The sequence below is a fragment of the Elephantulus edwardii genome, unplaced genomic scaffold, assembly GCF_000299155.1.
Source record: "Elephantulus edwardii isolate Elephantulus edwardi_28Jun2011 unplaced genomic scaffold, EleEdw1.0 scaffold00103, whole genome shotgun sequence".
NCBI lineage: Eukaryota > Metazoa > Chordata > Mammalia > Macroscelidea > Macroscelididae > Elephantulus > Elephantulus edwardii.
Window position 1 is genome coordinate 7,500,223 of NW_006399853.1, and position 13,489 is coordinate 7,513,711.

The 13,489-nt window shown below is 40.6% G+C and overlaps 1 protein-coding gene across 1 annotated transcript in view; it reads right to left on the minus strand.

The window, feature by feature from the left end:
* The window catches only part of MBD2 (methyl-CpG binding domain protein 2), a 64,879-nt gene that overhangs the window by 35,798 nt on the left and 15,592 nt on the right, over positions 1-13,489 (minus strand). The window contains exon 3 of the mRNA XM_006891755.1: positions 7,509-7,668. Coding sequence (XP_006891817.1) covers positions 7,509-7,668 — 160 coding nt within the window. The remainder of the gene's footprint in view (positions 1-7,508; positions 7,669-13,489) is intronic.

The window sequence follows — 13,489 nt, forward strand, 5'->3', positions numbered from 1 at the left end:
CCACCGACCAAACTGTGCAGCTCTGCAACTGCATCCTGGCCCATCCTCACCCTTCTGCCCCCAACCCTCACCTCCTTGTACCCCCAATGTTTTTCCCAATAAAAAAAAAATTAAAAAAAAAAGTCAGGATTGTAGTATTTAAACTGTTTGTGTACTGTTGTTGTAGTTTTTTTTATAACACTGAGTCGGAACCGACCCACAGCTGACCCTCCAGCAGGTTTTCAGAGGCAGTTTATCACGGGAGGAGAGTCCCCATCCTTCTCCTGAGGAGCAGCTGGTGGCCTCGAACGGCACTGCTTCAGGATTGCAGTGCAGCTTCTTGCCTCTAGGCCAGCAGAGCTCCCTTGTTTGTGTACTAAAGTGCAGAAATTATCAAAACTAACTCCTTCACACCTCTTACATCCATCTCCCCGAGTAACCAGACGGCCCAGTTTCTTGGATTCTATCTCACTCACCGTTGTCTTCCTCGGTACTCTCATCCTATCATTCAGTGCTTTTCAAAGTTGGTTTTTACCTCAACTAAGAGTGAAAACAGTTGATATCATGTGTGTACAGTCTCATAAAACAATACTATCCTGACGAAATATAATGCACTTATTTTTATGCCATTTTATAATGTAAAAATTGTAGCCATAAAAAAAAAATAAATAAATTATGGCCGTGAGCAATTACATTTAATGACCTGCATTTTGAAGAACCCTCTCACCTTCCACAGCCCACGCCTAATTCTTGTACCCTGTGTTCCTTAATACTGCACAGGCTCTCTTACAGTGTCAACATTTTCTCTAAATGTTCTAATTCCTCGTGTCCGAGAGTCGTGGCTGGCCTTGAAACTACTAAGGAGCTCCGGTAAATGGAATCCATGGGGTCCTTTGCTAACTCAAAGGCCACGCTGCTCCAGCAGTTCACATCACCAGCAGCTCTTCATGAGAAGATGGACAAGCACCTTCTTTGTGATTTAGGGTCTCAGAAACCCAGCGTAAGATTGACTATGAGTTGGTTCCAACCTGACAGTAGTGAGCTTGAGAGTGAGGTACTCATGTTAGTAACATTATCTAGCTGCTAAGTGGGAAGTCAGAGGTTCAAATCCACCTGTCATCCTTGTGAAAAAGTCTCCTCTAGTAATGTGCAGGCTCAGAAACCCAAGAGGGTTTTGAGTCAGAACTGACTTGTCGGTAGTAGATCGTGGATCTAGGAGATAATACCTCTTCAAGTTACTGCATGTGAAAGTTGGTTTGTTTTGCTTTGTTCATGCACTGTGTACAAAGTGCATCATTTACCTAATTAAAAAATAACCAACATCTTACACTTTTGGAAGAGAAAGTAGTTTTGTTTCTACCATCTCATTTCCTAGAAATATTTTAGCCCTTGAAACTGACAGATAAATGTTCTCACCTTCTAATCTGAACATCCAACGAATACTACTCCAAAGGTTTTATCCTCTTTGATAGAGGCATTTAATAAAACTCTTTCCTAGCTTTTACAATACCACATTCACTCGATTGTGCTATACTAATGACTATCTGGGAAGGCCATATATTCATTCATTCTCTCAACATTCACCTACCTTCAGAGTGCCAAGGTATTTTTTTCTTGTTTACCCTACAGTGTTGGGCAATCCTAACATGTTAAGACCAACTGATAACAGCCGTACTTCTCAAAGTACTCACATCTGTGAATACCCTGGGTCCCAGCTCCTTAGGAAGTCCAAACATCAAAACTATTTTGAGTCCATCTTCCTCATCTCATCTTCCACAAGCTCTTCATCCCCCATCTCTATCCAATACCCACGGTATCCAAGCCATTCAAGTAGCCCATCTACAATCACTGTCAATACTGACACCTCTCCTCTTTTCTCATGCCCCCACATCTTCTGCTACAGCTTTCATTCAGGTATTTCTTCCCACAAACAACCTCAATAAGCCAATCAAACTCCCCACTTCCAAGTTCACCCATTCTTGACCTCATTAACCACACTGCTTTTCCAGCTACATAGAGTACTCAAATGGTTCCCATTTCAACTACTTAATTTCAAAATCCAGACATTGCTTCTGATAAGTGAGCTTTCTACAAAACTTGCCTTTTGTTGAAGAGAATTGAAACAAGCACCTTCTAAATCAAGATGACCGCTAGACACACTGTAAGTCTCTATCTGTGCTAAAAATGGCATGCTGACGTAATTGATGAGAAGTGAATAATGCTGATGTGATTCCACCAGCTGAGAGTGCAATAGGTTTTGAGTCTCCGATGGTCTAAGTGGGACTAATAAGCCGGCCTTTTCTGGTCACACTGGGAACAATCAATCTGTAAACTAGAGCATATGCCACATGCATGCTAAAAACGTAACGTTATATTAGTGGTATAAATTTAATTCATATAGGTTTTGGTGGTGCAGTTAAGAGTTGGAAAGAAAAGGAATTTAGCTTTGTTTCAACATTCCAAGAATGTAAATAAAGGGAACTTAAAGCAACAAATTAAATTACTTAAGCTTCAGGAACACATCTTCAACTCAGAACCACTATACTGCTCTTAATTAAATTCTAATTTTTGGCAGAAACTGCCGTACTGAGATTGACCATTAATTGTCCCAAACAGCACACCATCTATACAGCAGGCAGGGAGATGAAATGATGTCTCAGAGTTCTGGTTCAGCAAGCCCATGCATTCACCACACATGATGTTTCCAGAAGGTCATTTCCACTTCCTTCAAGAGTTGGAAACCATTATTAGTGGTTAAGTGTAAGATATAGTCGAGAAGGCAGGGATGAAGTTTGGTGGTACCAGAGTAATCACAAAAGAAACAATCTGCATTTTTTTCTAGGTGATTTTGTACCAGATCTGAAAACAATGTAACCAACCTTCACCCAAGTATGTCACAGCCAGTCACATTGGATCACTGGAGGTGGATCTGAGCAAAGGACTGTATCTTGAACTACCACTGCCAAAAGTGGGCTGGTCCCATGCCAGGTGGGGGCCACTGTACCACTGCATGTGCCCCTTCCTTCCAAGGTTTCTCATCGCCACTTCAATGAAGCTAAGTGAAGAACAGGGTTGGTGGTTGGTGTGGGCATGCCTTGCCCTTGACCTCAGAGTCCAGCAGACTCGAGGCAATCCTCCTGGGGTCCAGCCTCATAATCACCCATGACATCCATGAGGGCTGGAGATTCAAACTGCCCACAGGAGCCAGAAGGCGGGACAGTGCTCATCAGAGTGGCAGCCTCACCCGCCTGCAGGGCCCTACGAATCCAGGTTGCAGAAACCTGTGCACCTGGGCCTGGGCCCTGAGCTGGGGGAAAACGTGCAACAATGAATGAATAGAAATCTAATGTTTCTATAAACTTTCATTAAAATCGTAATTCAAGTAAAAATTTTTATAATAAAAAATAAACTAAATAGAAAATGGGGGGTGGGGGGGAGTGACTTCTGCCAGACGAAGCTGTTTCCAGAGCAGAGTAGGGATACTGCTGGGAGGGGCCTGTGTTAGCGTTCTGTGGGTGGGCTGGTGAGGGTCTGCTGCAGGGAGGCAAACTGATACATCAACAGGCACCAAGATGAAGACTTAATATTAAATCCACTGGCCAAGTCATCAAGGTGTAAATAAACTGGAATGGTGCACTTATAAAACATGCAAGGGGGTGTTGCACAGTATGAAAAATGTGTAGTTTGCATGATTTTTCTAAAAATACAGTTTTGACTCTTCTCCGTTTCCATCTTAAAATACTGAACAGCATATTTCTGAAACTTTGTATTTCCTCTATAAAGTATCAAAACCCAAATAAATGCCTAAATAACATATTTTGTATAGTTCAAAAACATTCCAGATATGTAGAACAGATCAAGTCTCTATTTACAAGTTTGAAGACAGCCTTTCTCATTTCAGAAGCCAAAGTTGTGTCTGTCTCACTTACATGTTGAGGTCAGGCTGTGATTCAGTCACTAGGCATATGTACGGGAGCTCTGGTGGCCTAGTGGTAAGAAGCTGCATTGCAAATCAGAAGGCATGTGCTTCAAAACAACCAGCTGCACCACAGAAGGATGAAAAATCTCTCAAGCAACTTACTCCCTCTGAAAATCCGCTGGAGGGGTCAACTACAAGTCAGTTCCAACTTAATGGTACTTAACAGCAAGGGCACATGCAGCTGTTTAGATAAAACTACAAATCTGGTCACATTAGCCACATTTCAAGTACCGTTACATGTGACTAAAATAGTGAAATCTCCCTTTGAGCAAACCTGAAGAAAGCACCTCATGACAACGTATCAATTCTACTTTGATGATCCCCAAATCTTTCTCTAATCTTTTCTTATTAGCCTGCTAGAATCTTTTCAGTAACATACTTGGCATCCTGACACTAGTCTCCTTTGTCTGACAGAGGGAGTGGTGGTTGGAAATTATTATGGCAGTGCCAAGAACAATAACCAGGCTCAATATAATCAAAGATGGGAAGGATTTTCAGGGGAAAGTTAAGACTGAATCTGAGATAAGCAAGAATAGGTCTTTGCAAAGCAACAGCAGACATCAAAGGCAATAATACCCACTCTACCTGACTCACCCATCCTACAAAAGAAAAAACCATAAACACCTTATAAGCAAAAATTAAGCCTATTTCAACATTTATTTGTACATCTCTATTTCTTCTAAGAGTTTTAAAAAAATTCTTAAGCTCAATAGTGTAATACTTCAGCCAGGTTTATACACTATCTCGAAACACATCTCTTTTGGTCACTAAAACTGTCTTTATACAGTGCTGCTATAAATAAAACAGAAACAATCATTACTGAATTAGATACAGATATGTTTTCTGGTTGAGAAGTACTTAATATTGGTGTCATCTGAAGGAATTTGTTGTGTTGGGTTTTTTTTTTAAATGCAAAACTATTTTTCCTCACTATTTAACTAAAGTAAAATTAGACCTAAAATTAAGACTATCGGCCCCCAAATTAAAATAGAAATCTCCATCCCTCAAAAAAAGAATACAATGAAAATAGAAACAAGCCCAAAGTAATATATATTACTTTATTCATTCAATAAACATTTATGACCACTATAAACATCTGAGATGAGGTGGACAATGAGTCAAACACACACAGAGCAAGCATTGATCCACAGACAAAAAAAGACAAGGTCCCTGCCCTCGTGGAGCTCACACTCTAGTCGAAGCAGACAAGAGCGATGGCAAAGAGCCAGGGAAGCGTTAGGGGTGAGGCAGGGCTGCTGCCTGGAGCGTGCAGGGCCGGCTTCACAGAGTGGAGACAAGGGAGCTGGGCCTTGCATGAGGAGTTCACCAGGCAGAAGGGAAGGGGAAGCGCATTCCAAGCAGAGGAGACAGCACATGAGCAAGCAGAACCCGGACAGTGCATGCCATGGTGCAGGCGGAGAGCAGTCCAGCGCAGCTGAAGCAGAGAGGTGCACACAAACTCAAGAGATTCATTAGTTTTTTTGGCTTTTGTTTTGGTTTAATGAATTGTAACTGTGAGAAGGTACATTTTCACATCACACATATAATGTAGCCCATTAACCTGTTACCATACAATTTGCAAGTATTACCTTCAATTCACTTCATAAATATCTGGGGCCCTTTTCTAGACGCCTAGCCATGTAGAGAAAATGATCATGTTTTTAAAAAGTAGCCTCACATTAAACCATCATTTTCCTCTGTACATTTGACAAGTACACTTAAACTAGCTTTCTTTAAACTATCTTTTCTTTTCTGATCCTATCCCTATTTCTACTCTTTCTTAACATCTTAATAAAATCAACTGAAACTAAGCCCATATGTAAGCACTGAAGCAGTTTCAGCCTTCCCACCCTTTCTGTCTATCTAGGCAAGGTACATGCTGAGGCTCCCATGGAAAGAAACAGTGCAGAAAAGAACACATTCTAACTTCACACCCATTTTTTGGAAGTTAAAACTTGCAACAGTCAAACAATTAGTACTGGGCACTTTAGCTACATGAGTGTATGCAGCCCTAATTGCTCTGAACCTGACCCTGTCTAGCCCTGACCTCTCAGAGAGAACCATTTCTAAATCAGTGGAATCATTTCTTACACTGCAGTCTGAGTAAAGAAAGGTATGAAGCAGAGGCTTTATACTTTTCTAGAACAGGAAAGAGTTAAGAAGCAAGAGCACTTTGGTCAGAAAATTTGCTTCCTGACACTGTTCACCAAGGTAGTTTGGTATCTGGGAAGGGGAAAGCACGTGCAAGGGACCACAGGAGAGGGAAGGGGATACCCTGTGTCCAGTACTATGCTAGATGCTTTTATACAAATTCCCGTTTAGTCTCCACAATATACTAAGGGAACACTTTTTTTTACCTTTATCTGACCAGTGAGAAACTCAAGGTCCTCAGAGGTTAAGAAACTCACCTCAGATCGCACCTGCTAGTAGGGCAGAGCCAATACAGCCAATCACATGTGCCTGAGCCTAACACCCTTTCCACTCTAGGCACTGCCCTGGCTACTACAGCGAATGTGAACGTTCTAAAGGGCAAATCCGGGTTCTACCAGTCATCTCCTAAGAAAAGAAAAGTGCCTACTTCTTCCACTGTCCTCAGTCAGTGGGAGACAACGGTGGTAGCAACAAATATGCACAAAGTCCTGAAACACAGAGGAAGCAAAATCTGAGGAAACATGGTTAAGATCATGTCCTTGGAGAGCATGGGGGAAGGCAGAGGGTGGCCAACAGGTAGAGAGAGGAAGTTCTTTTTCTAAAGATACCCGAGTGCTTCAATACGATCGAAGTAATACAATTCCGAATGTTATGTGCTTCGATTCTGAGAACTTAAAACTAGGAACTAAATAGGCTCAATAGAAAGGGTTTTTAAAAAAAAATTTTAGAACTAACAGAAAAGTCTCCAAAGTTTTAGGATAAGAACACTATTTAATGTCATCAAAAGTTCAAAATAATAAGTTTTCTTTCTCAAATCCTGAACCTCAAATCCTGAGTAAGGAAGAGCCTCACTGAGATGGACACAGTGGCTGCAACAATAGGCTCCCCCACAGTAGCCCCTGTGAGGAAAGGCGACAAGGCCACGTGCCATTCTGCTGTTCACAGGCTCACGATACACCAAGTCAACAGTACCAAACAACAGCGACATAAACTATGTGTAAGAATACTTGCTGAACTTCAAATTCTGCCTCTTTTTGGAGACAAGGGAGACTATTGGGAGAGTAGAGAGAAATATAAATGAGGGCAATTAATCAAAAAAGAAATCTTTTGCAAACAGAACTTCCAACTGACCAAACGAGTGAGGTATGCACAATTCACTAATGTTCACATTTATATAAATACTGTCAACTGTAAGACTCTAAACCAGATTTAAAAATCAAAATCCTTTGTAGGTGGGAGTATTTAAAAAAAAAAGAAGAAGAAAAGAAAAGGCTCTTTAGGCAACCACAGGTCCAGTGCAAGCCAAAAGGGGAAAAAAAAATCTGCTCTCATAATTACATGTAAGGTATTTTGGAGCACTTCTGAGACAGCATGCCTAGACTGCACTTAATACACCGACCTTATTTTGATTGAGAGGATCATTCCGGAGTCTCTGCTTGTTCTTCTGTAATTTACTGGGCATCATCTTTCCAGTTCTGAAGTCGAAACTGCTGAGATCAACAGTATTTCCCAGGTACCTTGCCAACTGAGGTTTGCTTCTGAACTTCTTACCACTTGGACTAGAAAAGCAAACAAATAAAGGTAAGGTTCACTGTGCAAAAGACAGTCCTATTTATCCTAGATCTCTACTGTATGCCTTTTTCTTCACACCTTTCTTTATGTCTCCAATTTTTACCGTATTAATATTTTATGTAGGTCAACAATTTTAAAGCCATTTTAAAGCTTTACAGGAACTTTTCACATTTCCTATAAAAGGGATAATGTGTCGTCTACTGTAGTGGCACCCACTTCCTAAACATGTCCCTGGAAACTCCATGAACTTTGAGAAACAACAATAGTTATATTGTTTTCAGGTGTTCAGGTCTTCTGTTCATAGGGTCTCTATCAGTTGTGCTCGATTCAATGGCAGTCAACAACAACTGTAGCAATTCACTAGTCACAATGCCATGCCTGTAACAGATGTGACCATAAATTCTCCAATCACTGGACACTGGACACTTAGCCTGCAGTACTGGCTACACCCTAACACTACCTGGATGCAGAGTACAACATGCATACTATAGTATCTTCAATCTTACGTACAAACTTTTTCAATTTCAAACTGAATTTTGAACTGCTACTTTATTCTAAGTATTAAACATGCAACACCATCATTAATAAAAAAGCAACAATGAACTCCTCTGAGCCAATAAAACTAAACTCCAAATTCAAGGCCACTGAGTCTGAACCAACTCATAGCTGACCTGTCAAAGGATTTTTGGAGGATGTAAATTCCAGGTGAGGAGATTATTTATCTTTCCCTCACAGAGCTGCTGACAGAGTTGAACCACCAAAGGCATGGTCTCTGGGTGAGCAGCACAACTCCCTGCAAGCGATGCTACCAGAGCTCACTAACCCTTGTTAAATATAGATAGACAGATAGATATACAGACAGACAGATAGACACATATATACATATATACGTGGATACTTGGCATTCACATAATTTAGGTTACTATGATAAGAGCTGAAGACATATACCATAAAAAAGGAAAACTGCTGAATTCTAGCAATATCTAAATGCTCCCAAATATAACTACTAGAACAAGAAAAGGGCAAACATTTATAAATGTGTTTTAATTCATTTGAACCTAAATTTTGTCAGCTTAGAGGAAGTAGCATCTTAAGAATAATTTCTTTCTCATAATAAATATTATAAAAACTGTATTACAATTACAGATTATATGCTAGAATAAAGTTGAAATAGGTGTTAAAGACCAGCAGAAGAGAATTGTGAGGATTCTGGAACATTTCTTATTCAAAGAAGCCAGCATATTGTGTAAACCTCATCTTCTATCAACTGACCATAAGACAAAGAACGTAAGTGAACAGGGAGACAAAGGTGAAAAGCAGGGACACCAAACAAGAAAAGATCATCCTGTAACAGCAAAGGGACCTCCTCTGTGGGAAGTCAAATCGATTCATCCCTCCTTCTCACAAAAGCAACCTATTCTGCTACCTCAGACTTCAAGATAACCGAAGGCCTTATCAAATTTCTTTTTCCACCACCACATGCCCTAAGTATTCCTGAGAACACAAACCAAGATATAAATTTTGACCACAAATGATAAGAACAACATAACAGATTAAAATACTGCTGGAAACAAGGAGAACATACTAGAAAGTGAATACTGTTGTAAGCAACCCTCAATTAATTTGAACCCAGTTCTCTAACCCTGATCAGTATCACAAAGCAGCTCGTAACTATTACTGAAAGCCTATGCTCTTCTTCCCACCACACACTGCCACCCCACACCTGATCTTCTAGTCATCTACCACTTTCTAGGACTTCATGGTCCTTCCAGGCTCCGACCATCCAAGGTAGAAGCCAGGTCTTAATCCTCAGGGCCCCCATTCTTCAGTCACACATCCAAAGGCAAGTTCTAAACGTTCAGACTCCTCAAGGTTGACAATATAGTTTCACTTCCTTTTTAATAAAGCCAGCAGAACAATCCATTCCTAACACTGCACCCAGAGTGCTGAAGAGAAGAACTGTCCCATGGAGTTTTCTAGGCTGCAGTCTTTAGGGAAACAGATCACCAGCCCTTTATTCCCCAGCACCACGGGGTGGGTCAGAACCAACAGCCTTTAAGCCAGGAGTTAAGTGCAGACTGTGATGCTACGCTGGAGCCTTTGACTTCCTTTGCAAGGGGTCTGCTTTGATTTTCAATTCATTTTACTCGGACACCAAAACAGGTCATATACTACTGAATTGCCAGCTTTGTTTTCCCACAGAGAAGGAATGCCAATGCTGTTGTTGAACACTGCGGTCAATGCAGGCTCACGGTAACCAGAAAGAACACAGTACAATTGCCTCATAAAGGCTCTAGGCTGAAAGCTTCATAGGGGCAAATCATTAAGTCTTTTCTCCCACAGTACCACTGATGGGTTAGAACTGTCAACCTTTCCTTTAGCAACCAACCACTCACATGCTGTGCCATAAAAAGAGGAGCAACATCTTGTCTGTTGAAAGGCTATAAAAATCTTCAACTGCAGCTAAAATGTCACCTCCACTATAAAGTGTTGGGTCTTACTAAGTCCAATTTGGAAAGAGTTCCCTTATTCCCTCAAATTCAACCTGATTCCAGTAATTTCTATGCATTTCCTTGAAGAGTCAAACAACCTGAATTTAGAGTACATTTTAAAAGAATCTGATCTTTCCAGAACAAGGTGAGCACTTTACTGTTCAAACTGTGGAGCTCTGGTACAAATCAGAAGGTACATGGTTCGAATATAGCCGCTGCTCCACAGGAGAAGAATGGACAATCTCCTCTCATGCGATTTACTGCCTCTGAAAACCTGCTGGAGGGTCAGCTATCAGCCAGTTCCCACTTGACGGCACACAACAAGAACATAATTCACACTATGATGTGATTTTGGAGTAGATGTTTAGAAATTACTCTAGAGAATTACAAGCAGAGCTTTAAAACCCTGAACCATAATTCAGATAGATTAGCCTTGCACAAAAAAAAAAAAAAAAAGCTTGCTGATTGCAAGAAACCCACTAGCTGAATAATAAAGAATGACGTTTTCATTTGAAGGTACAATAGAATGAGAAATCTTTTACTTATTTAAAAGCAGGAACTTTAAAAATGAAACTAGAAAATACTTTTATGGTTAGCATATTATATACTACAAAAGAAATGAAGATTTGATCTCTAAAGAGATCAAATGAAAATATAGTAAAAGTAAGTCATTTACATAATTACTATTCATTTTAATTAATCTAGAATAGCCTTAGTTCTTATAAATGAATTGTAACATTCAAAAATCAAACCAAACCCACTGCCACTGAGTCAATCCTGAGTCACAGCAACCGTGTGATATAGAGTAGAACTGCCTCACAGAGTTTCAAAGCCACAAATCTTTTAGGAAGCAGCAGACTGCTACATCTTTCTCCCATGGAGTGAATGGTGGGTTCACATTACCAATCTTATGCCTAGAAGTCAAAATGTTTTAAGCACTGTACCACCAGAGCTCCTTAACAGAACCTTAAAGTCCCTAATCTAATACAGTGAAACTGGGGAATTGGAAACTGCCTTCTTGTTCTGACTCTCCCAAGTTTTCCGCTTCAATAGGGTCTAACCACTTTTTAGATTGGGTCTAACCACTTTTCTAGATAGGATCTAACCATTTTTTACTGCTTGTTTTGGGAGGAAATACTTGTGTTTTCCTTCTCTGACAAGTTTCCATGTTACGCAGGCTCCCGCTGTTACACAAGCTTGCACTCCGTTAGGTTTCAGTGTAGTTCTGATGTAGCTCTAACAGTTAAAACAAAACTCCACAAAATGAGAGACTTTTCAGCCAGGCAGCTTTCTCATTAAAAAGATCTCACCACTCCAATAAACAACAGAGCTCACAAGTAGATCTTGTTTTTAAAAATCAAAACCTCATTGGTGTGTCCATGTGACCCTGACTCCCAGCCACCCTCTACAGAACTGCCTTACCAAGGCTTCTCAGGCTGTGACTCTTAGAACTAGGACAGTCATCCTTCTCTGCAAAGTGACTGGTTGGTGACCAAGTGTTTAATCCCAGTACCACCAGGACACTGTAGACTTTGTTCCGACACACTGATTTTCTAAAAGATGATCATCTTATGGTGGTAACTTTACGCTAGAAGAGGGGCTCCATTCTTATTACAATGCGACTTAGAGCCAACCCAATGTCACTGCAGAAGCAATCTAAGTGACTCATTTCACGGTGGACCTGCAGTTAAGTATTTCCTTTTTTAAGAGGGACTACTGCACTGGAAACAGTAGAACCTGACAGTAACATTCTCCACAAAACTAAGCTATCAAGGGATAAACAGTCATATGCTATTGTTGTTAGGTGCTGTAGCATCAAATACAACTCATAACAACCCTACGGCCATCATCACAGCTCCTGACACAAAGAGCCCATTGATGCAATCACCGTATCACTCCACCGGGTTGAGGGTCTTCCTCTCCTTCACCAACCCTCCACACTTCCCAGCATCATGTTCCTCTCCAATGAACTGTGCGGCGAAGCCTCAGCATTCTTGCCTCCAAAGAGCACTCCTGCTGCACCCACCCCAAGACATATCTATTTGTTCTCTTGGCCGTCCATGGGATGTTCTGTGCTCTTCTCCAAAACCACAGCTCAAAAGCATCAATACTTTTTCTGTTACCCTTATTCACTGTCCAGCTCTCAGAGGTATAGCAAGTGATTGGAAAGACTTTGGTCTGAATCAGACGCATTTTAGTCCTCTAATTGACATCATTACTCCTCAGTAATTTGGAGATATCCCTAACTACAGATTTTCCCAGTGCGTGCATCTATTTCCTTACTTCCTGACTGCCGGTACCAAAGGTGTTATAATTTTGGATCGAAGCAAGATGAAGCTGTTGACAGTTTCAATCTCCTCTCCATTCATCAGGAGGTTGCCAATTAGTCCAGTGGTAAAAATCTGTCTTCCTGACACTGAAATGCAATCCATACCAAAGGCTGTATTCCTTCATCTATTGCAACAAGTACTTCAAGTTCTTGTCACTTTCAGAAGCAAGGTTGTATCATCTGCATAACACGGGTTATTGATGAGTCTCCCTCCACTCCTGATGCCACAGTCCTCTTCACAGAGTTCAGCTTCTCAGAATATTTGCTCAGCATATAGACTGAATAATTATGCAGAAAGAACAAAAGGCTGATGCACTCCCTTCTCAATTTTAAACCATGCAGCGTTCCTCTGTTCTGTTTGCACAACAGCCTCCTGGCCCAGGTATAGGTTCCACATGATCACAATCAAGTGCTCTGGGACTCTAATTCACCTCAGTGTCAGCCACAACTTGTGATGATCCACACAAATGCCTTTACATAGTCAATAAAGCACAAACAGACATTCTTCTGGTATTCCTTCCTTTCAGCCAGGATCCATCTGACGACAGCAATGATATCCCTGGTGCCACGGCCTCTTCTAAATTCTGCTTGAACTTTTGGCAGTTCCTTATCTATGTACTATTTTAGCTGTTTTTGAATGATCTTCAGCAGTATTTTGCTTGCATGTGATATTAATGATATTGTTCTGTATTCCCCTCCGCAATACAAGACGTCAATAAATACCTAAGAACGCAATGAAAAGATTATACTCATGAAATATAATCTCACAGAATAGATCCTAAATTAGCAATTGAACATGACTTAAAATTATACTTCATACATAACTTAAAATACACAAACAATAGAAGACAAATTAGAGGACTGGAACCACCTAAAAAATTAAACACTGCACTATAAAAGAATTCAAGATACTAAAGAGCTGAACAGAAGATTTCAAAAGGCAGCTCGGAATGACAAAGCAAAATACTACAATGAAATGTGCGAGGA